Genomic DNA, 26,983 nt, shown 5'->3' with positions numbered 1-26,983 from the left:
TTGGGGAGGACGGCAAGGGACAGAAGAGGCTATTTTTTACTAGATTAAGGGTGGGACACAGCCAGTTGAATAAGACCTTAATTGTGATAGGAAAGCATCCAACAGGAAAGTGTGATTTGATACAGTGTGGGCAGTATCAGAGGGAAAGATAGAGGCTGAGATCTAGTATGAGGAAGAAGGGGATACAGGAAATTAGTTTAAAGAGTATGTTGAGTACAACATCATCAGATATAGTGTCAAATATTTTGTTATCTTCTTTAAGAGCAACGGAGCCGGCAGGTAGGGTTTAGTTTCTCCGTCTCTGGCCCACACTCCAATACAGGAGGTGGCGGTAATGCACCATAACGTTGGATGCCAACCACTGATAAACCCCACAGAAGAAGAATGGACTAAATTGAACTTTGCCCACATAGATAGGTGTGGTCTAGTCTACAGTCGTGGCCATAAGTTGTGAGAATGACACAAATATTAATTTCCAAAGTTTGCTGCTTCGGTGTCTTTAGATATTTTTGTCAGATGTTACTATGGAATACTGAAGTATAATTCCAAGCATTTCATAAGTGTCAAAGGCTTTTATTGACAATTACATGAAGTTGATGCAAAGAGTCAATATTTGCAGTGTTGACTCTTCTTTTTCCAAGACCTCTGCAATCCGCCCTGGCATGCTGTCAATTAACTTCTGGGCCACACCCTGACTGATGGCAGCCAATTGTTACATAACCAATGCTTGGAGTTTGTCGGAATTTGTGGGGTTTTGTTTGTCCACCTGCCTTTCAAGGATTGACCACAAGTTCTCAATGGGATTAAGGTCTGGGGAGTTTCCATGGACCTAAGGTCTGGCCATGGACCCAAAATATCTATGTTTTGTTCCCCGAGCCACTTAGTTATCACTTTTGCCTTATGGAAAGGTGCTACATCATGCTGGAAAAAGGCATTGTTAGTCACCAAACTGTTCCTGGATGGTTGGGAGAAGTTGTCTCGGAGGATGTGTTGGTACCATTCTTTATTCATGGCTGTGTTCTTAGGCAAAATTGTGAGTGAGCTCACTCCCTTGGCTGAGAAGCAACCCCAAACATGAATGGTCTCAGGATGCTTTACTGTTGGCATGACACGACTGATGGTAGCGCTCACCTGGTCTTCTCCGGACAAGCTTTTTTCCGATTGTTTGGGGCATCCGGAAAGGGGATTCATCAGAGAAAATGACTTTACCCCAGTCCTCAGCAGTCCAATCCCTGTACCTTTTGCAGAATATCAGTCTGTCCCTGATGTTTTTCCTGGAGAGAAGTGGCTTCTTTGCTGCCCTTCTTGACACCAGGCCATCCTCCAAAAGCCTTCGCCTCACTGTGTGTGCAGATGCACTCACACCTGCCTGCTGCCATTCCTGAGCAAGATCTGTGCTGGTGGTGCCCCGATCCCACAGCTGAATCAACTTTAGGAGACGGTCCTGGCGCTTGCTGGGCTTTATTGGGCGCCCTGAAGCCTTCTTCACAACAATTGAACCGCTCTCCTTGAAGTTCTTGATGATCCGATAAATGGTTGATTTAGGTGCAATATTACCGGCAGCAATATCCTTGCCTGTGAAGCCCTTTTTGTGCAAAGCAATGATGAAGGCACATGTTTCCTTGCAGGTAACCATGGTTGACAGAGGAAGAACAATGATTCCAAGCACCACCCTCCTTTTGAAGCTTCCAGTCTGTTATTCGAACTCAATCAGCATGACAGAGTGATCTCCAACCTTGTCCTTGTCAACACTCACACCTGTGTTAACGAGAGAATCACTGACAGCTGGTCCTTTTGTGACAGGGCTGAAATGCAGTGGAAATGTTTTTTGGGGGATTCAGTTCATTTGCATGGCAAAGAAGGACTTTGCCATTAATTGCAATTCATCTGATCACTCTTCATAACATTCTGGAGTATATGCAAATTGCCATCATACAAACTGAGGCAGCAACTTGGTGGAAATTAATATGTGTCATTTTCAAAAAACTTTTGGCCCCGACTGTAGTACCTCCCAATGCAGTCTGTACTGTATTCTAGGAATGTGTGTTAATCTCTCATCTTAAAATACTACAGTTATAACTGAAGCATTGGTTGATCAAAACAGAATTATTGACTCTTATCTGTGAGTGTCAGATTCATGTTACATTATCTATCTACAATTGCCTTACAGACATAGGGAACAACCACATGAAAACATAAACCAGAAGTCTGTTTTCTTATCAAAACATTTATTTCTTACTTTGTCAGGGATAAAAGTGCTGGGAGGGGGACGTCGGTTTTGCAATGGTGGCATTAATTATGATTACTGCAAAAGTACAGGGTGGGGGTGTTAAATTGTTATTCTGGCCTAGATAAGGTGCGCGTTCAGCAGGACGCAACTTTTTAGAACGTTCAGATAGGCTACATATGTAGAATAAGGAATCATATCAGCTCTATTCATGGAATTTCTATCTGCAACGTTCAAGATTATTTGTCAACTGAACGTGGCCACGGTGTTGCTATGAGAGCTCCAGTGCTTCCCCAGACTCTAGTTGCTCCTTAGCCCTTTGTCCCCCTCCCTCTGTCTCTCCTCCCTCCGCCTCCCCCCGGATGACCGGCGTCTCCTCCAGGCCGTCCTGGTCTGAGCTGGCGTTCTGCGACTCAGGCCGCTCTTCATCCTCCTCATCTTCCACATCCATCTCATACACACGGACGTGCCGCAGGTTGGAGCTCAGCTGAGGGAGAAAAGACAGAGGGACATCAGACAGAGATTCTGAACCATTTCTCAACCACTGTTAGACCAAACTGTGTTGGTGTTCAATACATGGTCATTGAAGTGCATAGCTGCTTAGTGAAGCCAGATAAAACCTTAGTAAGGGAATACCCTTTCCATTGTCTTACCACACATGCCACTTTCCGGATCCCATTCACAGCCACAAACTGGGCCTTCATGTTCTCCAAGTCTCTCCACTGGTTCTCTAGCACCAGCCCCTGGACAGGGATGGCGCCGCTCTGCTGGTCCAACCTGAGAATACAGATACTACAGGTGACCCATGGTGACTACTAGTGGAGATAATTAAAGTAGACACATAGCAAATACCTACAGTAAATCTCTAGCTTAGAACAGGTGAATTACAGGTTAGGGTTATAGTTGATGTTTACTTGCACTGGAGGTGCAAGTCTTGAGTTGCAGCTTGTAATCAGGTAGATCATAATTGAGGGTTTAAGGTGAGTTGTAGGTTATAGTTACAAGTAGATCACTATTTGGGTTTAGAAATATAGGACTAGGTTTGCATGTTGGGGAGACAGGTGTTTCAATCACACACACCTAAGACTGGGGTCCCAGTTGAACTCCTCCTCACAGCTGAGGGCAGAGCCAAGAGGGAGCTGGGCAAGGACACGCCCCCTGTTCTCCTCTTCTGATGCTCGCAGCACCACTGTCAATGTCTCGTCATCATAGAAACGAGCATCCTGGCAACTGTACACACAGTCAGAACTGAAACAGACATGCAACAAAAAAATGGTTCTATAACAATTATTATCACTAATAGAAACGCACAGGGAATCCATTGCAGATCATCATAAGAGCAAAGTAATATGCAATGCATGAGCCCATCATTTGCCTGTATAGTAGAGGTTGAGGTAATTGAGTGGATTCTAGGAAAGAGAGGAAGACAAGAGGCACTCACCTGGCCCCCGCAGCATCATCATCAATACTGTGACTGAGAACATTACTCAGATCTATCGCCATGAGACCATTGGGAACAGGCCTGTGACAGACATAAAAAGATAAACAATCAGACAAACAAAAAAAGCACATGCTCAGTCATAAACATTGGGCTATTTGGGGATCAACGACAAAGCCAATCTGGATTGAACCAGATTAAAATAGGGCGCAGTGTTGTATTGTACCTGAATGGGTCAGTAAACTTCCGCAGTAGATAAAGCTTGCAGGGGGAAATCTCTGGCATGCAGAACACTCCATAGTGCATATTGGTCTTCTTATCATTGTACCTGGTCATCAATAAAAAATGTGCATCAATGTTAACATAATAACAACCATGGGAATATACATTATCTACATTACCATTATGAACAGAGTGTTTGTGTTTTTTTGTTACTTACAATGATGGAAGTTCAAAAAGCCTTGGAGTGTTTTCTGAGCTGCAAAGACAAACAATAAAATGAAACAAATAAACATAACTATTTTATTTATAATTTGTGGTATTGTGAAGAGTAGATGAATATGTCCTTACCTCTCTGGCACAGTGTAGAGGGGCAGACAAACAGCCTGTTTCACAGACTTTCCAATGACCTCCTACAGAGAACAAATCAGTATCACCACAACTAGTGTCACGACTCGACTCAAATTCATATGCCTTCGTTTGGATTCATGTAATCTCTCAACTCTGCTGTCTAGTCATGGAAAAATTATTCAGTTAGAAAGATAACCATTTCATCAACATGCAAACAGTGTTCCTTGGGTATGTGGCGATCCCAGGAGGCGCTGAGGGTAGAACGGATCATAATAATGGGTATGTGGCGATCCCAGGAGGCGCTGAGGGTGGAACGGATCATAATAATGGGTATGTGGCGATCCCAGGAGGCGCTGAGGGTGGAACGGATCATAATAATGGGTATGTGGCGATCCCAGGAGGCGCTGAGGGGAGAACGGATCATAATAATGGGTATGTGGCGATCCCAGGAGGCGCTGAGGGTAGAACGGATCATAATAAATGGGTATGTGGCGATCCCAGGAGGCGCTGAGGGTAGAACGGATCATAATAATGGGTATGTGGCGATCCCAGGAGGCGCTGAGGGGAGAACGGATCATAATAATGGGTATGTGGCGATCCCAGGAGGCGCTGAGGGGAGAACGGATCATAATAATGGGTATGTGGCGATCCCAGGAGGCGCTGAGGGGAGAACGGATCATAATAATGGGTATGTGGCGATGCCAGGAGGCGCTGAGGGTAGAACGGATCATAATAATGGGTATGTGGCGATCCCAGGAGGCGCTGAGGGGAGAAGGGATCATAATAATGGGTATGTGGCGATCCCAGGAGGCGCTGAGGGGAGAAGGGATCATAATAATGGGTATGTGGCGATCCCAGGAGGCGCTGAGGGGAGAAGGGATCATAATAATGGGTATGTGGCGATCCCAGGAGGCGCTGAGGGGAGAACGGATCATAATAATGGGTATGTGGCGATGCCAGGAGGCGCTGAGGGGAGAGCGGATCATAATAATGGGTATGTGGCGATCCCAGGAGGCGCTGAGGGGAGAACGGATCATAATAATGGGTATGTGGCGATCCCAGGAGGCGCTGAGGGGAGAACGGATCATAATAATGGGTATGTGGCGATGCCAGGAGGCGCTGAGGGTGGAACGGATCATAATAATGGGTATGTGGCGATCCCAGGAGGCGCTGAGGGGAGAACGGATCATAATAATGGCCGGAACAGAGCAAATAGAACGGCATCAAAACACCTGGAAACTGAGTTTAATGTACAGTTGTTGAAGTTATTAAAACTCGTTTTTCAACTACTCCACAAATTTCTTGTTAACAAACTATAGTTTTGGCAAGTCAGTTCGGACATCTACTTTGTGCTTGACACAAGTACATTTTCCAACAATTCTTTACAGACAGATTATTTCACGTATGATTCACTGTATCACATTTCCAGTTGGTCAGAAGTTTACATACACTAAGTTGACTGAGCCTTTAAACAGCTTGGAAAATTCCAGAAAATTATGTCATAGTTTTAGAAGCTTCTGATAGGCTAATTGACATCATTTGAGTCAATTGGAGGTGTGCCTGTGGATGTATTTCAAGTCCTACCTTCAAACTCAGTGCCTCTTTGCTTGACATCATGGGAAAATCAAAATAAATCAGCCGTGACCTCCACAAGTCTGGTTCATCCTTGGGAGCAATTTCCAAACACCCGAAGGTACCACGTTCATCTGTACAAACAATAGTATACAAGTATCAACACCATGGGACCACGCAGCCGTCATACTGCTCAGGAAGGAGACGCGTTCTGTCTCCTAGAGATGAATATACTTCGTTGCGAAAAGTGCAAATCAATCCCAGAACAGCAGCAAAGGACCTTGTGAAGATGCTGGAGGAAACAGGTACAAAAGTATCTATATCCACAGTAAAACAAGTCCTATATCGACATAACCTGAAAGGCCGCTCAGCAAGGAAGATGCCACTGCTCCAAAACCGCCATAAAAAAGCCAGACTACAGACTGCACATGGGGACAAAGATCATACTTTTTGGAGAAATGTCCTCTGGTCTGATGAAACAAAAATAGAACTGTTTGACCATAATGACCATCATTATGTTTGGAGGAAAAAGGGGGAGTCTTGCAAGCCGAAGAACACCATCCCAACTGTGAAGCACGGAGTGTCAGCATCATGTTGTGGGGGTGCTTTGCTGCAGGAGGGACTGGTGCACTTCATAAAATAGATGGCATCATGAGGTAGGAAAATGATGTGGATATATTGGAGCAACATCAGTCAGGAAGTTAAAGCTTGGCCGCAAATGGGTCTTCCAAATGGACAATGACCCCAAGCATACTTCCAAAGTTGTGGCAAAATGGCTTAAGGACAACAAAGTAAAGGAATTGGAGTGGCCATCACAAAGCCCTGACCTCAATCCTATAGAACATTTGTGGGCAGAACTGAAAAAGTGTGTGCGAGCAAGGAGGCCTACAAACCTGACTCAGTTACACCAGCCCTGTCATGAGAAATGGGCCAAAATTGACCCAACTTATTGTGGGAAGGTTGTAGAAGGCTACCCTAAACGTTTGACCCAAGTTAACAATTTAAAGGCAATGCTACCAAATACTAATTGAATGTATGTAAACTTCCGACCAAATGGGAATGTGATGAAAGAAATTAAAGCTGAATAAATAATAAATAATAAAAAATAATAATAAGTAAATCACTCTACTATTATTCTGACATTTCACATTAATAAAATAAAGTGGTGATCCTAACTGACTTAAGACAGGGAATTTTTACTAGGATTAAATGTCAGGAATTGTGAAAAACTGAGTTTAAATGTATTTGGCTAAGGTGTATGTAAACCTCCGAATTCAACTGGTACCATTGCACTTATTCTGCTTCAGGCATTACCACGAGCAGGTCCTCCCCAATTAAGGTGCCACCAACCTCCTGTGGTGGCGATGTATAGCTTGTTACTGCAGTGAAATCCTATTACCACCGGAAAATAAAAGAAAAGTTGGGAAGGAGGATAGAGAAGTGATGGACAAGGTAACTAAAAGTGTGGGAGACAGAGGTGGGAGAGAGGGATAGAATGCAATATGAAAACTCTGTTGCGGAGAGTTAGTCAGATGTATATCTGCCTGGAAATCCTGGCAGAAGGCTTATGACTGCATGACTCAGCAGATTCTGAGCCAAATTTCACACGGGCAGTGTGGGCCAAATTACTTTCTTATTTGTATAAAAACTTTGGCAATGTACTTCTTATGCCAGGGACCAAATTAAGTAGTGTACACTTCAGTACTAAAGGCAAATGAAATTGGGTTTCACTGTGTATGTGTTTTAGACTTACAGCAGGTTTCTGTAGACACAACTCAATCACCCCCTCCATCATCCTCTTCACAAAGTGTAGGGACTTCTGAGAGTAGGAAGGGAAGAGCAGCGGACTCTCTGGATAAACCAATCAATTAGGTACAATGTCAGTTCAGTAAGGCAGTCAGTCACAACAATAGTGAAATACAATGGCAAACCAATCTTCCGCCATCTAATTACAACATGATGGATAACCACACACGTTATTTAAAAATATATATATTTGACCTTTATTTAACTAGGCACTTCCTGCATAGTTGTCTCTTCTGAGATAAAGGTTATAGTTCACCTTTCAAGTGTGTGCTCTCCTGCAGAAACTTCAGCCATTGGTTCCCCTTGGTGTTGGGTGGAGACACTAGATCCTCATCCTCATCCTTCAGGTACTGCAACAACAAAAAAGGACAAAAAGTGTGTCATTGTACACTGATCACACACACATACTAAAATATACACACAGACAGACTACGCTTGTCCCTCACCTGACCGACCCGCTCCACATTAAAGTACTTCCCTTTCCGGTCAAACAGCTCTTCATTCTGTCCGAGCAGAGGAGAGGGCATGTAATTGGCTAGTTTGTGAAAAGCTGTGGAAATTAAGTGCTATTCTATTTAACATATATCTTACCTCACTGAAGTGCTCAGACAGGAAGTCCGCCACAAAGGCAATGTCCTTTTGGGTCATCTGAGGTCAATGGGATAGATTGGCATTATACCAATGGATGAGAAAATAATACACATGGAAGCATTTATGACACTACTTTGATCAACACTTCCTGTCTCACATTCACAACCTGAATCTCACCTTATTGAGTTCTGGAGGGACGTGTTCCTCTGACATTCTTAGCATAGCTGCAGGAAAGAAAATATGTATTAAAACACTTGCATTTAATAATCAATGATATTTTAAATATACTCAAATGTTCCATCAGTCGCTAAAAGGTGGTATATATCTCAAGCTCCCAACAAAAGTGAGGTCTTACCTACATACAGCCACCGGAAAAAGGCTTTGAAGTTCTTCATGCTCTTGTCAATCACCCTGAGTAAGAGACAGACAGTGAGGAATGAGATGAGGGGGAGAGGTTTAACAAACACCAGGGTTGAAGTCAACTCCATTTAAAATGAGTGATAATGTGTTATTAAAAGAACAAAATACTAATCTAATAGCATATCAATAAGCATGAAAACTCACTGTAGAAGTTCGTTGGCTTTCAAAGTGAATGAACCCACAGCTGTAATGGCATCTATAACAAAACAGAAATATTCACATAACTTTAATTTGATAAAATCCCACGAGCAGCTTAGAAAACTCATTTTGAACAAATGTTCCAGTCATGCAAATTACTAATGCGTGTCAGCCCTGATCTCATCACAGACAATTTAATTGCACAATTACATCCACTTTAATCTGGTATTTATCACTCAAGATATCAGTCATGGTTTATGCAGGATCTAAGCACTGTACCTTCTATAGCTGCTGAGTCCAGGCCTAGAGGCTGGAACTTCTGTTTCCATAGAGACATCCCCTTCACCTCACTGAGGTGGTACAACAGAGCCTCTGAACCACTGGAGAGAGGAGAGGAAAAGAAAGGATGAGGATTGGTACTAAAGATTGTGATACCAATCATGATGCAATTTCTTGACATTTGCATTGTATGGTCCCGAAAAAGGGCATTATGGGTCCCGATAAGTGAAGAGATAATTATTCATGTCAGGTGAGTTGCTACCTCTGCAGGTGGCTGATCACCAGCTTCTGAATGCTGGAGTAAGAGGTTTCTATAGACTGGCCCAGCTTCTTCAGCCCCTATGAAACACAAACAAATTACATCAATCTTACAAAGCTACAAAATTACCACACACAATCAATCTTTGAACAACTTTATTATTCAGCTCACCTTGACGGTCAGCTGATTCATTAGGAGAGCCTGTAGTTCAGGGCTGGTCAAAAATAGAGAATTCGGTTAAATAAATAAAAACTTTTAACATCTCTAAATCATGTCAGATGAGGTTTATGATGTCCTGTAGTGCCACCTACAGGACATTTTGAAGTACTACATTTCAAATGAAAGTCCTGTTGAACATGTTTTTGCATTAGTGCTCACAACTACATGCACTATTACTTATTAGAAAGCATGTTGTGGAGGACGTGGTAGCGTACAAGGGTTATTGGATCACAGTAACGGTTCTCACCTCGACTGTCCCCATAGCAGAAGCTCCAGAAACTCATCCTGGACTTGTGTGCTGGTGTTCTTCTCCTAAAAATAGGAATTGGTTCAGATCATGTCTTTTAGGTGTGATGTCATTATTGGAAAACGGACTGGAGGCAGACTGAACGGGGCCCAGTTTCCTGATAGAACTTAGGCTTATGAGTGTTTTACATGATGCATCTTTCCTACAACGGGAAACGCATTACCACGCAGAGAGATCCTCCACTAAGTGCGTCGTTGAGGCATGTGTTGATACTGATATGATCTAAAGAAAGGCAGCGCTGCTCTGGGATCAGCGTTCCCCCCTTCAAATATTACCTTAACATTAAAATGATTCCACAATACTGACGACGGTTCAGCTCCTATGAGATATTATGACCTATGGCTACAAATATTGGGGAGGCTTATTCTAAAGTTTACCCTATAATAATAATGCACTAAATCTTTGGCACATCAAGGCACACGTTACACATCATAAAATATATTGAGGCAAAAATGACAGACAGTAGCCTACAATTAGAAAAATAGAACGATTGAATGAAATGTATTTCTATATCATTGACATACAGTTGAAGTCGTAAGTTTACATACACTTAGGTTGGAGTCATTAAAAGAAATCGGTTTTCAACCACTCCACAAATTTCTTGTTAACAACTATAGTTTTAGCAAGTCGGTTAGGATATCTACTTTGTGCATGACACAAGTAATTTTTCCAACAATTGTTTACAGACAGATTATTTCACTTATAACTCACTGTATCACAATCCCAGTGGATCAGAAGTTTACATACAGTAAGTTGACTGTGCCTTTAAACAGCTTGGAAAATTCTAGAAAACTATGTCATGGCTTTAGAAGCTTCCAATAGGCTAATTGACATCATTTGAAAGAAATTAGCCAAAACCTCCACAAGTCTGCTTCATCCTTGGGAGCAATTTCCAAACGCCTGAATGTAACACGTTCATCTGTACAAACAATAGTAGGCAAGTATCAACACCATGGGACCACGCAGCAGTCATGCCGCTAGTCACGCGTTCTGTCTCCTAGAGATGAATGTACATTGTTGCGAAAAGTGCAAATCACAAATCACTATCGCTTAAGGACAACAAAGTCAAGGTATTAGTGGCCATCACAAAGCCCTGACCTCAATCCTATAGAAAATGTGTGGGCAGAACTGAACAAGTGTGTGCGAGCAAGGAGGCCTACAAATCTGACTCAGTTACACCAGCTCTGTCAGAATGGGCCAAAATTCACCCAACTTATTCTGGGAGGCTTGTGGAAGGCTACCCAAAACGTTTGACCCAAGTTAAACAATTTAAAGGCAATGCTACCAAATACTAATTGAATGTATGTAAACTTCTGACCCACTGGGAATGTGATGAAAGAAATAAAAGCTGAAATATATCACTCTACACTATTATTCTGACATTTCACATTCTTAAAATAATGTGGTGATCCTAACTGACCTAAGACAGGGAATTTCTACTAGAATTAAATGTCAGAAATTGTGAAAAACTGAGTTAAAATGTATTTGGCTAAGGTGTATGTAAACATCCGACTTCAACTGTATATAGGGCTATAGCCTATGCTATACGTCTTTTAATTCAGTCATCTCTGTTTTCATTTGAAACATCTTTATATGCTTCGCTTGTTTATAACAATTGCAAAAATATTGGCAACTTTGTATTTGTGTTCACATTCATTCTAAAGTTACTGCCGATAAACAGAACCGACAGCTAAACATCTTGATTTTGTATTTAATGGAGATCTTCTCTGTATAAAGTTACGCAGAAAAAGCTCAAAATGACGCACTTAGACCACTTGTGGGAACAGCTGAGGCAGCCGTTAATTAACAAGCCTTTTCAAGTGCAACTTTAGTAACAATGGTATTGGGGAACGGCTCAGAGATTCTAACGATGCTCCTACAAAGAATCTAACAATGAACTAAGCCTTAAGATGCTTTTGGGAAACCGGGCCCTAAACAGTGACCACTGACCTGAACGAACTTAGTGAGCCGAAGGTCCATCTGCATGAGGATATCCTCCCAAGCCTCACACATACAGGTGAGAGAGAGACGCAGGTACTGAAGGAACGAGACAGAATAAGTTGGCGAGAGAAAGACCAATGGCCAGACTTGTCTGATGAATGCCCTCAAATATCACCATGGAAATATGAACTATGAGGAGACTAGTCATATTAGTTACATAAAGGAGGCCACTGACCTGCAGTAGAGTGGAGATGTGGGTGAACTTGCGTGCCATCCTGGTGACCTCAGGGAGACAGTCGGACAGCAGCCCTGTGTCGAGCTGGATGAGACAACAATACACAGTGAAAGACCTCAAATAAACAAAGAATATAGAAGATGACGGTCAAGATGGGTAAGAAACATGCTTCATTTCACTTAAATGTGAGCATAACGGATTACCTGGATGTAGCAGATCTCTGGGTCATTGTCAGCTGACCTGATCTCTGTGATGATAGACAGAGACTTCAGGTCACTGGACAGACACAGGCTGCTACACGTCCCAGGAACCTGACGAAAATAATCTGCTGGTTACATCATAGTCACTGCAGAGAGTGGGTGACTGAACCCGTGCATTAGTGTGTGAGTGCAATCTTACCCCCGGTAAAGTGGCAATCTTATACATCCCATAGGCATACAGCTCCACAAAGCCGGAACCTCCACCAAGAACCAGGATGTTTAGTCTGCAGACAATTGACGATGTGGAAGTATTTGTATGTGTACATGAGATTGTGAGTTAACAAAATGTTCAGTAATAAAGCACGTGAAACCTTCAGCACACACCTCACTTCTCCTAACAGGTTCAGGATCTCGTCTGACTTCTCCTCACTACGAGACAGAGAGTTGGTTATGAAAAAACATGTATTCTAATGCAGACAGATTGTCTGAAATATCATTTCAATTAATCATTGTTGCTGAAGATATATAAACATACCTGAATATCTTTGAAGTAGTACTGTAGCTAAGAATAAACAAAACATTCCTTTAGAGGGTGGTTGGGGGGGCAGATGACGCAAAACAAGCAAAATGCTGTACTGTTTAACACAAGAACCAAGAGTTTTCATAAATGTATTTTACTTGAATAAATGTCAAATGGCTGATGTGTTGTCAATGACCTTATACAGAAATGTTTACCTCTTGGGAAGAGTTGGCAACTTGGGAAGAAAAAGGTTTGACTCATCTTCAGAGGTGTAGAATGAGTTGAGGACGCTGAAAGACAGGCGGTTTATATTTGACTATGCAGTTCACACACACATTCAAATAGAAGTCTAGTGTAGCCACACATCCCCTCTACAGACCTGCTCTCCTCTAGCACCTCCATCCAGTGCATGCAGGACACGGGGTTCTCCAATGGAAACAAGTGAAGGATCTCTGCCTTCTCTGCATCACACAGCACCACCAGTTTAGTGTCCCCAAGGCTAAAGGCCAGGACTGAACACAGCACAGAGGACATACATTAGATAGGCAGTGAAACAAATGCAGAGGCTGACACACTGTGTTGTAGTAAATATGTTGTGTTCAGTGTACAAAGGTTTATTGTTGTAACAGTGGTAAAGTAATGTAACTATGCAATACTTCCAATGTGATTAGTAATTTAAGATAATCAGGTCCATCTCTTGCCGTCTCTTACTTTTTCCATCAGGTCTCCAAGCAAGCGCAGTGATCTCCTTTCCCGTGTTCTCATTGGGTGGCAAGCTCCAAACACGCTGGAAATTGGCAAGGCGATGCAGTAGCAGCTACAACACAAACATCAATTGACACAGAGATGAATGAAATTACTCCCAATATAAGCAAATGTGATCTGGCATTAATCTGGGTATGAAACATATGGGGGTGTGTCTCTTTCCCTACCTCGCCAGCAGTGTTAGCGAGGGCAATAAGATCCCTCTTTGGAGACCATGCCATACACAGAACAGGGTTGGGGAGCTGCTTCTCCCCCACTTGACGAAATGCAGGCATTTTTGTGGGCTGAAAATAGAACACAGAAGCATTAACAAGGGAATAAGTGGCAGTCAGTTTTGCTATACTTGTCAGTGAAGAAGTAGCTAAATTGACAGTGGCTGAGTGAGTTTGGGAATAATCAGACCAGGCAGGCAGTGACACCTATCCAATAACCTTGTACCCAGACTAATTGCAAATATTATGATAACTCATCCATTTCATCTGTGCTAATTATGCATATGCGGAAGTCTTTGGTGAGAAAGATTACCTGTGGTGTATTCATTATTCGTGTTTCCGTAACAAAACGTTTCGTCTGTTGAAAACGTCTAAGGAACCAAAACGATAACAAACAGAGCAAACGGAACGAAACGGTGATGGGACCTAGCTGCAGCTGTCCAATAAACTCTCGTTTTCGTTTGGAGTAAACTGTTTCCGTTGCAACTAATGAATACACCACAGGTAATCTCGTTCACCAAACACTTTCGCATATGCGCAATTAGCACAAATGAAATGGGTTAGTTATCATAATGAATACACCCATGTCCTATCCCGATGCAAAATAAAAATACAAGACACATTTCAGTTAGCTAGCTAGCTAGCCTGCATGCTATACTATCTAACGTTAGTGCAAACGTGGTATCTTACTGTACTGGGATGTCTGAGGACCAACTATGTTACTGTTACTTTGAAACTAGAAATAAACAATACGCTTATGTTTACTTCTTTGCAGGATGCTGTTAGTGTGATCTAACTGGCTAACTCCATATTCGCCACGGCCAGCGCCACTGAATAAAGTCTTACGCAATCATGTTCAAGTCTGAATAGCCAATGAAATTGACGCAACGGGGACCCTGAAAGGACAAACTGAACTACTGTGCTGTTGCAGTGCAAAGATCGCTTCTCCCTATCTGGCTCACTGATCAGGTACTACATAGAGATAGATAGAGGACAATCTCTAAAAAAGTTAACCTGATATGGATGAAAATGCCCTAAAATGTAAGCTGACAGTCTGCAATTTAACATCATAGTCATTGCATAATTTCAAAACCAAACGTTCTGAGACAAAACAACAAAAAATGTGTCACCGTTCCAATACTTTGGAGCTTACTGTATCTCACAAATGTCTGGCCATTTTGTGGATGGGGATTGTGGCCTCTTGGATGAATGGGACACCAACCCACCTAGAGTTTAGTACAGGGGTGGCAAATAATTTTGGCTTGAGTGTCACATCGGGATAAAAAAAATTGAGTGGAGGGCCGCACAGACCAATTTGTTCGTAAAAAGCTATTTGCGGGCCAGAAAAAGGGCAGTTATTTAAAACGTGTTGGTCAATTATAACTTCAACATACTTTATATCTAGTTTAAGACATTGTAAAGTGGCCATTAGTGTTTTTTAACTCAAAATATAAAATAGTTTTACTCAACCTACGATTTAATGGGCTCACATATTCGGAAGGTTGTATGTTTTTTTTTTCACCCCTGGTCTAGAAGTTAATCATTTAATGGGCGAGGTAAAAATATATATATATATAAAAATAAGAAGAAATCTGAAATAAGTGATAAATGGCAATAAGTGTTAACTGACAGGATGTAAGGTCTGTCAACTCTAGCTGAAAGGATGATCAGATGATTTGAAAAGCTCAGTTTCTATTCTTTTCAGAACATGAGCGAGGCTATTCAAAGTCACCACAAATTAATGCAGTTATTTTTAAATGATACCCTCAACAAGGCACACTTGAGCTATTTCCATATATGAGTTGGATAGTGTGAGTGCATTGGGCTTTGGGAAGATGAGTGGGGGGTTGGTTCTGGGGCAGTGAATGAAGGGTCAGTGCTGAAGGATAGTCAATGGTAAAGTGTTGTTGCGGTCAGTTGCTTGGCAGTGTGTGTGTGTGTGTGTGTGTGTGTGTGTGTGTGTGTGTGTGTGTGTGTGTGTGTGTGTGTGTGTGTGTGTGTGTGTGTGTGTGTGTGTGTGTGTGTGAGGGGGGTTGATGGTTTGAGAGAGCAGTCCAATGGACATTCCTCCCTGCCCTGTCACTAGCACTTAACTGTAATCAGTAGACAGTTGGAGAACCGGAATAGCTCTGCGCTGTTAGGATCAACCGTCTGCGACATCGGCCCACAAATAGACCAAGTGAGGCTGCAGAGTCAGAATGTGTCTGTGCCCTTTTAACCCAACCATGAGATGCGTCAGCCATCAACTTTTCCAAGCGAAGTGGATAAATCGAGCTCAAGCAGAGAACTGGGTTACTACCAGTCACTCAGGGTATACAATTCCGAGGTATCATTGAGACACAGCCTGCGAGAGAGGCCAGAGAGTATTTCAAGGTTGCTGGAGAGGATGGAGGCTCAGAGAAGGCAATGAACTTTGACCATAAGTTACCCTGGTCCCCAACCTCCATTGTGCAAAAAACGCTCATACATGGAAGAGACTATACTAATAACACTGAAGAGTCTATACGAATAACACTGAAGAGTCTATACTAATAACACTGAAGAGTCTATACTAATAACACTGAAGAGTCTATACTAATAACACTGAAGAGTCTATACGAATAACACTGAAGTGTCTATACTAATAACACTGAAGAGTCTATACTAATAACACTGAAGAGTCTATACTAATAACACTGAAGAGTCTATACTAATAACACTGAAGAGTCTATACTAATAACACTGAAGTGGCTATACTAATAACACTGAAGAGTCTATACTAATAACACTGAAGTGTCTATACTAATAACACTGAAGAGTCTATACTAATAACACTGAAGAGTCTATACTAATAATACTGAAGAGTCTATACTAATAACACTGAAGTGGCTATACTAATAACACTGAAGAGTCTATACTAATAACACTGAAGAGTCTATACTAATAACACTGAAGAGTCTATACTAATAACACTGAAGAGTCTATACTAATAACGCTGAAGTGTCTATACTAATAACACTGAAGAGTCTATACTAATAACACTGAAGTGTCTATACTAATAACACTGAAGTGTCTATACTAATAACACTGAAGAGTCTATACTAATAACACTGAAGAGTCTATACTAATAACACTGAAGAGTCTATACTAATAACACTGAAGTGGCTATACTAATAACACTGAAGTGTCTATACTAATAACACTGAAGAGTCTATACTAATAACACTGAAGAGTCTATACTAATAACATTGAAGAGTCTATACTAATAACACTGAAGAGTCTATACTAATAACACTGAAGAGGCTATAATAATAACACTGAAGTGTCTAGTATACTAATAATAGCTTGTTCAGAGGCTCAGCAGCAGATCTCGGGTCGAGGAGTGAACTCAACTGGCCACAATAAAGCAGAGTTACAGTTCAGAGAGAAGGGTGATGTCAAGCTTTGAGCTAAGATCAGCATCAGTTCCTAATCCAGCCTGTGACTGAGAGAGCCTGAACTTCCTCCTCCACCATATTTATCCCACTGGGCATATACTGGTTGAATCAACATTGTTTCCAAGTCATTTCAATGAAATTACATTGAACCAATGTGGAATAGACATTGAATTGACACCTGTGCCAAGTGGGATGGTACTGACAGATGCATGTACTCTGTAGGTAGCAGAGTACACACATTTTTCATGACCACCAGCTGTGTGGGTTTGACAGTTCAACATGGTAAGGTACAAAGAGAAAAGCCCCTCAGTTCCATGTGTGAGATGTTATGTGTGTATGTGTGAGTATTTTGTTCTGCGTATTGAGGTACTGTATTTATTGTCATCAGTAGAAAACATTGCACCCCTGTGATTTTCTCAAATTACCCCACACCTCTCTCTCTCTCTCTCTCTCTCTCTCTCTTCTTCTCTCTCTCTCACCAGCATTCTGGCTGTGAAATCTGAGCCCGGGGCCAAATATAGCCAGACACAGTGAGCGGTCAGATGCTGGGACAGATGGGACAGCAGGCCACACTGGAGGAACCACTCAAGTAGACCTCGACCTGCTCACAGTGCTCGCACTCACTGCCCGACCAAAAAAGCTACTCTGCTGGGAAAATACGCTTCTGTCTATTCTCACAGACATATAATCTTAACAGCAAACTGGAACTACTAGACTGGGACAACACCTTTGGACAAAAACTTGAAGGTAAGGCTGTCCTTTCACATTTCTTGTTGACATTATCAGTGGAATGTCCTGGAGGCGCTGTTGTTTCCTTTGTTTTATATTGAAATGCTACTTACGGCTTATCAGCAATCAAGAGATCCTTTGAGTTTTGGATATTAGAAAAACGCTTAGAAAAATCTGTTGATATCAATTTACTGTCAGTGTATGTGAGGATACTCACTTTTGCATTTGAGATCAGGTTAGTGTCAGGGCTGCTCGTAAAATATGGTTATTTTCACAAGATATTAAAGTTATGTTAAAGTACATTAAAATGGATGTACTAAGTACATAGTTATTGAACACTGATAGCAGAAATTACGTACTCTGTTCTATTCTGTAATTGACGGCATTGATGACAATGACCATTGACAGTAGTCATTGACCTTTTGTCAATTAGTTTGAATATTTTTTAATATTCCCCATTCATATTTAATCAATGTAGTATAGTTAATGCATCTTTCACATGGAAAATAACAGCCTCTGAAGAGAATATTATCCCTTGTGCCTGACTGTGTATACATATGTTTGTATGCATGTGTGTGTCTTGTGTGAGCTCGTGTATGGGTTATACTGCAGTGTGTTTAAAGGGGCCTTATTGAGGGTGGGGTTGTGCTGCTGCTGTGAAACATAGCCCAAGGGGATTCAAAATAACAACACCTGGTCTCCTGGACGCCATAGAAGGCAGAATGCCACACTCGTATATGTACAATATACGATACTGACACACAAACACACTCACTTCTATACAGAGTGACTATTGCAAGTACGGTTGCATTCACACGCTCCATCCTCTACATTATAGTAGATTCCCCTCTACATTATAGTCATGGAGCTCACATGCCTACTGTACACACATTCTCCATATGCATATAGATGCTTCGACTTTCATCTGATGTGTGTTCCAGACCACCTGTTTAGGAAGTGACAGAGCTATGCTTGAGCTATGGACCACTGTCAGTGGAGAGTTTCATAAATGTGTGGTATGACCAAAACAAAACAATCCCACTGTGAAGGTGCGCACACCTGGGTGTGTGTGTTTGTGTGGCTGCCGCTGTAGTTTATCTAGTCTTTTGAAGTGTATGGACAGTACAACTCTAATTATCATGGTTAAAACTTTAAATATTTTATACTTGTAGTGAATTGTTGCAGAGACAGAGAAAGAGGGAGAGAGAGAGAGAAGAATAAGGAAGCGAGAGGAGAGTGAGGGAAATGGACAATTAGGGAGAGGGAGGGATGGTGACAAATGCCAGTCATGCACACTTTGACCTCCCAAAAGCCTTTGTTAATACCAACCAGCTGAGCCCAAAGAATGCCAGCCTAAATCATCCTCAACTGTAGGTTGATGAGGGAGGGTGTGTTGCTGTTCACTGTGAGGTCTGTTTTTATTTATTCAGATGACTATGTGTATGTTGTTTATAATTAGTGTCTGGCTATATCTACTGTGTTAACTGAATGTCATGTTTGTGTGTGTGTGTTTCAGGATGCAGGACGGGAGATGGAATCAGTCCCTCCCCCCCTCTCTGCTTATGAAGGATGGGGGCAGGGTTCTAGAGGGAGACGGAGGGGTGTTCTCAGAGACGTCGTCTGATGGGGATCTATACCTGGACTCTATGGCGGATATGGACGCCGGAGTTGGGGACTTTTCAGATCTTACCGCCTTCCTCAGCCAAGACGAGATCAACCGCAGCCTGGACCTGGCTCGGGAGGCCTTCAGTGATGCAGAAGACCGGGGAGTCACTGTCTCTCCTATTCCCAGAACCCAGGAGCCGGCTCTCTACTTCCCCTCCCCCACCCCCTTCAACACTACAGAATACCTGACCAAAAGCCCCAGCTTCCCCCACCAAACCAAAGCCCACTCCCCAGATGACAGTCACTCAGTCAAAGTCACCTCCAGCCAGAGTTTCCACCTCAGCAGGCCCATACAGGCCACATGCGAAGCCATGGCCTTGCCTGAGAAGTTTGTCTGCCACAAGAACATCACCCCAGTCTACAAGCAGGACAAGCCCCGACTGGTCCACGAGGGCTTAGAGCTGAATGAACGGGCTGCCTCCGCCACTGAGTTCTGTAGCCGTGCTGCCACCTTCATCGAGGAGCTGTCCTCCATCTTTAAAGGCTCCGCCCGGCCGGAGCAAATGGGGGAGGAAGACTCCTCCTCTCCCGACAGCGGGTATCTGTCTCCTAAGAGCCACTGGCCGGCCCCCCAGGGCTCTGCCTCTGTCCCCCCACAGCCTCTCATCCAACAGGGGGCACCACAGCAGTGTGAGCCAGGCTTGGGTATCCAGCTAGCAAGCATGATGGATGGAATGGGTGTGAAGGGTGTCCCTCCTCTGAGTGTGACGGGGGTTCCAATTGTCTCCAATCTGATGAGTGTGAATGAGTTGATGGGGAAGCAGCAGCACAGTGGAGCCCCGTTGATGGGGAAGCAGCAGCACAGTGGAGCCCAGTTGATGGGGGAGCAGCAGCACAGTGGAGCTCAGTTGATGGGGGAGCAGCAGCACAGTGGAGCCATGTTGATGGGGCAGCAGCACAGTGGAGCCATGTTGATGGGGGAGCAGCAGCACAGTGGAGCCCCGTTGATGGGGAAGCAGCAGCACAGTGGAGCCCAGTTGATGGGGGAGCAGCAGCACAGTGGAGCCATGTTGATGGGGAAGCAGCAGCACAGTGGAGCTCAGTTGATGGGGGAGCAGCAGCACAGTGGAGCCATGTTGATGGGGAAGCAGCAGCACAGTGGAGCCCAGTTGATGGGGGAGCAGCAGCACAGTGGAGCCATGTTGATGGGGAAGCAGCAGCACAGTGGAGCTCAGTTGATGGGGGAGCAGCAGCACAGTGGAGCCCCGTTGATGGGGAAGCAGCAGCACAGTGGAGCCCAGTTGATGGGGAAGCAGCAGCACAGTGGAGCTCAGTTGATGGGGGAGCAGCAGCACAGTGAAGCCCAGTTGATGGGGGAGCAGCAGCACAGTGGAGCCATGTTGATGGGGAAGCAGCAGCACAGTGGAGCCCAGTTGATGGGGGAGCAGCAGCACAGTGGAGCCATGTTGATGGGGAAGCAGCAGCACAGTGGAGCTCAGTTGATGGGGGAGCAGCAGCACAGTGGAGCCATGTTGATGGGGAAGCAGCAGCACAGTGGAGCCCAGTTGATGGGGGAGCAGCAGCACAGTGGAGCCATGTTGATGGGGAAGCAGCAGCACAGTGGAGCTCAGTTGATGGGGGAGCAGCAGCACAGTGGAGCCCAGTTGATGGGGGAGCAGCAGCACAGTGGAGCCCAGTTGATGGGGGAGCAGCAGCACAGTGAAGCCCAGTTGTTGGGGCGGCAGCGGCACAGTGAAGCCCAGTTGTTGGGGGAGCAGCGTCACAGTGGAGCCCAGTTGATGGGGGAGAAGCTCAGTGGAGCACAGAGTGTAGATGGAGACCTGTCATTGCCACACTTCACCCAGAAGCTGAAGAGCCAGGAGGTAGCAGAGGGACACCCCATCCGACTGGAGTGCAGGGTGGCAGGAAACCCTCAGCCGCTGGTCAGGTAAGGAGAATGGTGCTAGGTGGAAGTCTGATTTGGTTGTGATCATATTGGTGGTCAGTAGAATGAGACGGTTAACACCAGTGGTAGAACACAAGAGATTCATTGTGTGCATTAACAGTATAGTAAATATGACTGCTGCATGTTCCTCAACATAAACTCAAGTTTATTTATATGCTACTGTATATCTGTTTATCCTTTTATTAAGATCTCCAATGGTGTGTGTTACCCATTTGATGTAGTGGGTAAAGATCAGAACTCTGTCATCATACTACATTTAATGCTATCGTTGCAAGGCAGTTGATCCTCTTGTTGGTCTTACACCAACTTCCTTCACCTCTAAGGGAAGTGGATCTCCATAATGGAGACTTTTGAAATGATCCCCCTCGGTAAGGGAGTCAAATCAAACACACTGACTCCAGTGGAGGCTGATGAGGGGAGGGCGGCTCATAATAATGGATGGAACGAAGCAAATTAAATGGTATCAAACCATGTTTGATGTATTTGATACCATTCCACTGATTCCTCTCCAGCCATTACCACGAGCCCATCTTCCCTAGTTAAGTTGCTACCAACTTAATGTGACTGACTCCCCATTTGGACATGTGGTAACTTTGGAGTTTTGTTGTGAGAGGATTTGGATATATGGCGAAAAAGATCTAACTTAAACACTTGGGCACATACTCATATAGAGTGGTGTCTGTGGTAGGAAGCAGAGCCTTCAGTCAGAGATAGGGTTGCTCAATGGGTGTGGGAGTGGGATGTTGAGGGAGCGGGAGGAGGTAGGAGGTGAGAGCTGTAGGGTGTCGACAAGGCCTCCACAGAACACCTGCTGTGGGGTTGGGACAGTTACACTGTGTGTAACCACAGTAACCGATAAGCCTTGCGACCAGGTGCTAGTGGAGACATTGTCAGGTCAGGGAGTTTCTGCCTGGGCAGTCATTCTGCTCTTTAAAATAAATAATAATATAGCACCCCCTGGCTGTAGGGATTTGGAAACTAAGCTGAGACACTTTTCAAACAGAAATTAATTTACTGTGCCCAATGGACTCAGGCTGTACAAGCCTTTATTTGTTATTGTCTAGTTGAGGCCGGGCGTGGGGTTCATTTCGAGGAGAAGGCCTTCATCCTGCCTGGTTGAGGTTGACTAACAGAGTACAAAGGGTGAGAGGCCTGGGGGCCGTGGTTCTGATATGGTTCTCTCCTGTCCTGGTGAGCTATAAGGGGCCTCTTCCTCTGCCGTATAAATAGTCTCCAGGCCAACAGGAGCTAGGCCCTGAAACGTAAGCAATGTCATGACACAGCGTTTTCTGTCACTCTCTACCTCTTCACCTCTCCACACCTTCTTGGGAAATATGAAGGTTGTAGTGTAGTGTTGTATTTGACCAATAGGAGACAGTGGCCATGCCCAAATACCCATACTAGTGTACTGTACCACATACTTAAACTGCATACTCATTTTGGCGTTTTATGTAATAGAATTCACTAGTCCTTTCCGAGTCCATAAATTTACGTCCTGTACCAAAATGAAGGAATGGTGGGAGTCAATGCAATCCCGCATTAGATTAAGCATTCAGAGTACTATTTTCAAAATTTCACATACTATTTAGTATGCTAGTGTGATTATTCAGACACGGCCAGTGTAGCAATGCAGTCATGGAGAGGGGGAGAGTGAAAAGGAGAGGAAGAGGGGGAGAGGTTAATATGGGCTGAGACTGGAATATTGTTTTTGTTTTGTGTTTTCCCTAACCTATATACACACTGAACAAAAATATAAACGCAACATGCAACAATTTCAAAGATTTTACTGGGTTACAGTTCAGGTATGGAAATCAGTCAATTTAATAAATTCATTAGGCCTTAATCTATGGATTTCACATGACTGGGAATATAGATATGCATCTGTTGGTCACAGATACCTTAACAAAAAAGGTGTGGATCAGAAAACCAGTTAGTATCTGGTGTGACCACCATTTGCCTCATGCAGCGCAACATCACCTTCAAATAGAGTTGATCATACTGTTGATTGTGACCTGTAGAATGTTTTTCCACTCCTCTTCAATGGCTGTGTGAAGTTGCTGGATATTGGCGGGAACTGGAACACGCTTACGTACACATCAATCCAGAGCATCCCAAACACGCTCAATGGGTGACATGACTGGTGAGTATGCAGGCCATGGCAGAAATGGGAAATGTTCAGCTTCCAGGAATTGTGTACAGATCCTTACAACATGGAGCCGAGCATTATCATGCTGAAACAAAAGGTGATGGCGGTGGATGAATGGCACGACAATGAACCTCAGGATCTCTTCACGGTATCTCTGTGCATTCAAATTGCCATCGATCAAATGCAGTTGTGTTCAAGGTCTGAAGCTTATGCCATAGCCATTCTATAACCCCCTTGTGAACGTTGACATCAGCAAACCACTCGCCCACACAATGCTATCTGCCATCTGCCATCTGCCAGTACAGTTGAAACCGGGATTAATCCGTGAAGAGCACACTTCTCCAGCGTGCCAGGGGCCATCCAAGGTGAGCATTTGCCCACTGAAGTCGGTTATGACGCCAAATTGCAGTCAGGTCACGATTATGCAAATTAGCTTCCCTGAGACGGTTTCTGACAGTTTGTGCAGAAATGCATTGGTTGTGCAAACTCACAGTTTCTTCAGCTGTCCGGGTGGCTGGTCTCAGACGATCCCGCAGGTGAAGAAGACGGATGTGGAGATGCTGGACTGGCATGGTCACACGTGGTCTGCAGTTGTGAGGCCGGTTGGACGTACTGCCAAATTCACTAAAATGACGGCTTATGGTAGAGAAATGAATATTAAAATCTCTGACAACAGTTCTGGTGGACATTCATGCAGTCAGCATGCCAATTGCATGTTCCTTCAAAACTTGAGGCATCTGTGGCATTGTGTTATGTGACAAAACTGTACAATTTTAGTGTGGCTTTTAATTGTAACCTGCACTGGGTAAACCTGTGTAATGATCATGCTGTTTAATCTGCTTCTTGAAATGCCACACCTGTCAGGTGGATGGATTAACTTGGCAAATGAGAAATGCTCACTAAACAAATGTTTGGAACATTTCTGGGATCTTTTATTTCAGCTCATCATGTTTGATTTATGTGTGAATGTTGCTTGTAAAATCAGTCTGGGATTGTGATTTGGATGTTTAGAAGTCTTGAATGATATATGCATTGTTCATGTGGAACTGAGGTCTTGTTTACTTCAAGTCATAGGGATCTGGATAGAACGTCACACAGATGTTTTGTCACTTATTTTATCCTGCAGATACCCACTTTTAAGGCTTGACTTGTTTTCTGTCTATTGACACCAGGTGGCACTATGGTGTTTATAATTCATAAAGATGTTGCATAATGACTTCACAGTCCCCAATGGAATTTGCAATGTCTAGGAAGTTCAAATGACATCCCAGTATTAAATGAATATGTTGACAACATGTTGAAACAGATATGTAAGAACATCTACTGGTGTTGGTTTCACTGGTATGAACAAATGTCAGGGGTTTTCCACCTCAACATCCAGACAACTGCTTCAGTTGTGTATATTTAGTGTGTTCTCCAGGTAAATGGATGGTGTATCAGGGTAAATACAGTGGGGTTAAAAGACTGAGCTAAGGCGTTTCATAAACACACTGTTCCTCTGCTCTTCATCTGTCTCACTCACTAGGACAGACACACAATAACATTCAGAATTCCTCTGGGACTGGTGTGTGGTATAAAGAGAACAGGCCTCGTATCCTGGTGAAGACTATTCAAATCAAATCAAACTTTATTTGTCACATGCGCCAAATACAAAAAGTGTAGACCTTACCGTGAAATGCTTACATACAAGCCCTTAACCAACAGCGCAGAGCAAGAATAGTTTAGAAAATATTTACCAAATAAACTAAAGTAAAAAATTGTAAAAAGTAAGACAATAAAATAACAATAACGAGGCTATATACAGGGGGTACCAGTACCGAGTCAGTGTGCGGGTTACAGGTTATAATAAACAGTGAGTAGCAGCAGTGTACAAAACAAATGGGGGGGTAAACGTAAATAGTCCGGTTGCCATTTGATAAATTGTTCAGCAGTCTTATGGCTTGGGGGTAGAAGCTGTTAAGGAGATTTTGGTCCTAGACGTGACGCTCCGGTACCGCTTGTCGTGCGGCAGCAGAGAAAACAGTCCATGACCTGGGTGACTGGAATCTTTGACAATTGTATAGGCTTTCCTCTGACACTTCCTGGATGGCAGGAAGCTTGGCCCCAGGGTACTGGGCCGTACGCACTACCCTCTGTAGCGCCTTACGGTCAGATGCCGAGCAGTTGCCATACCAGGCGGTGATACAACTGGTCAGGATGCTCTCGATGGTGCAGCTGTAGAACTTTTTGAGGATCTGGGGACCCATGTCAAATCTTTTCAGTCTCCTGAGGGGAAAAAGTTTTGTCGTGCTCTCTTCACGACTGTCTTGGTGTGTTTGGACCATGATAGTTCGTTGGTGATGTGGACACCAAGGAACTAGAAACTGTCAACCCGCTCCACTACAACCCCGTCAATGTTAATGGGGGCCTGTTCGTCCCGTCTTTTTCTGTTCTCCACGATCAGCTCCTTTGTCTTGCTCACATTGACGGAGTTGCTGCTGTCTTGCCACCACACCGACAGTTCTCTGACCTCCCCCATATAGGCTGTCTCTTCATTGTGATCAGGCCTACCACTTGTGTCATCAGCAAACTTAATGATGGTGTTGGAGACGTGTTTGGCCACGCAGTTGTGGGTGAACATGGAGTACAGGAGGGGACTAAGTACACACTCCTGAGGGGCCCCTGTGTTGAGGATCAGTGTGGCAGACGTGTTGTTGCCTACCCTTACCACCTGGGGCAGCCCATCAGGAAGTCCAGGATCCAGTTGCAGAGGGAGGTGTTTAGTCCCAGGATCCTCAGCTTATTGATGAGCTTCGTGGGCACTATGACCTCTATATCATGCGGTGTCAGAGGAAGGCCCTAAAAATTGTCAAAGACGCCAGCCACCCTAGTCATAGACTCTCTGCTACCGCACGGCAAGTGGTATCGGAGTGCCAAGTCGAGGTTCTAAAGGCTTCTTAACAGATTCCACCCCAAGCCATAAGACTCCCATTACAGCTAATCAAATGGCTACCCAGACCCCTCTTATATGCTGCTGCTACTCACTGTTTATAATCTATGCATAGTCACTTTACCTCTACCTGTACATATATATGTACATATTACTCAATTACCTCGACTAACCGGTGCCCCCGCACATTGACTCTGTACCGGAACCCCCTGTATACAGCCTTGCTTGTTATTTTACTGCTGCTGTTACATTTTTGTTACCTTTGTTATCTATTTTCTATATTTTACTTATCTATTTTTTAATTAACACATTTAGTTTTTTCTTAACTTCTTAAAGCATTGTTGCTTAAGGGCTTGTAAGTAAGCATTTCACTGTAAGGTCTACACCGGTTGTATTCGGCGCATGTGGCAAGTAAAATTGGATTTGATTTGATTTGAGAGGTCATATCCCCTCCTACATTGCAGACAAGGAATAAGTAACATCTTCATTCGAG

General features: G+C 43.6%; 2 protein-coding genes across 11 annotated transcripts in view; one reads left to right on the top strand and one right to left on the bottom strand.

Annotated features, from left to right (window-relative positions):
• Positions 1–2,207: 2,207 nt before the first annotated feature.
• anapc4 (anaphase promoting complex subunit 4) lies at positions 2,208–14,558 on the bottom strand. Of its 5 annotated transcripts, none has more exons than XM_029632951.1 (29): positions 14,465–14,558; positions 13,655–13,771; positions 13,434–13,539; positions 13,102–13,234; positions 12,938–13,012; positions 12,738–12,764; positions 12,587–12,631; positions 12,402–12,486; positions 12,206–12,313; positions 12,003–12,086; positions 11,777–11,863; positions 9,767–9,831; positions 9,472–9,514; positions 9,304–9,380; positions 9,042–9,142; positions 8,769–8,820; positions 8,560–8,615; positions 8,382–8,428; positions 8,205–8,261; positions 8,060–8,116; positions 7,870–7,963; positions 7,561–7,658; positions 4,236–4,297; positions 4,105–4,143; positions 3,892–3,993; positions 3,669–3,749; positions 3,308–3,475; positions 2,881–3,004; positions 2,208–2,714 (listed from the first exon to the last, which is right to left on the bottom strand). In XM_029632951.1, exons 2-29 carry the CDS (start codon positions 13,760–13,762, stop codon positions 2,499–2,501), a joined length of 2,397 nt encoding a protein of 798 aa, XP_029488811.1. In that variant the 5' UTR covers positions 13,763–13,771; positions 14,465–14,558; the 3' UTR covers positions 2,208–2,498. The 5 variants fall into 5 exon arrangements, with proteins under 5 accessions (XP_029488811.1, XP_029488810.1, XP_029488809.1 ...); XM_029632950.1 differs by having other exon boundaries at positions 14,390–14,554; XM_029632949.2 differs by lacking the exon at positions 14,465–14,558 and adding an exon at positions 14,013–14,362 and having other exon boundaries at positions 3,308–3,457.
• A 3,097-nt stretch (positions 14,559–17,655) lies between these two features.
• Positions 17,656–26,983, top strand: part of LOC115108515 (palladin-like) — a 138,592-nt gene continuing 129,264 nt past the window's right edge. For 4 of the 6 annotated variants that reach the window (XM_029632942.2, XM_029632944.2, XM_029632941.2 and 1 more), the window contains exons 1-2: positions 17,657–17,862; positions 19,361–21,397. In XM_029632942.2, coding sequence (XP_029488802.2) covers positions 19,362–21,397 — 2,036 coding nt within the window. In that variant the 5' untranslated portion in view covers positions 17,657–17,862; position 19,361. Of the gene's footprint in view, positions 17,863–19,360; positions 21,398–26,983 lie in introns of all 6 variants that reach the window. The other 2 variants (XM_029632945.2, XM_029632943.2) reach the window with 1 other exon arrangement.

The sequence above is a fragment of the Oncorhynchus nerka genome, linkage group LG24 (assembly GCF_034236695.1).
Source record: "Oncorhynchus nerka isolate Pitt River linkage group LG24, Oner_Uvic_2.0, whole genome shotgun sequence".
Lineage (NCBI taxonomy): Eukaryota > Metazoa > Chordata > Actinopteri > Salmoniformes > Salmonidae > Oncorhynchus > Oncorhynchus nerka.
Note: the sequence above shows the minus strand (reverse complement) of the source record. Positions and strands in the feature narration are given on the sequence as shown.

Coding starts and splice junctions, on each gene's coding strand:
- anapc4 (XM_029632947.2), bottom strand. Junction 12,087..12,205: donor CAGAGATCTGCTACATCCAG/GTAATCCGTTAT, acceptor TGTCTCATCCAG/CTCGACACAGGGCTGCTGTC. Junction 3,750..3,891: donor AAGTTTACTGACCCATTCAG/GTACAATACAAC, acceptor TGTCTGTCACAG/GCCTGTTCCCAATGGTCTCA.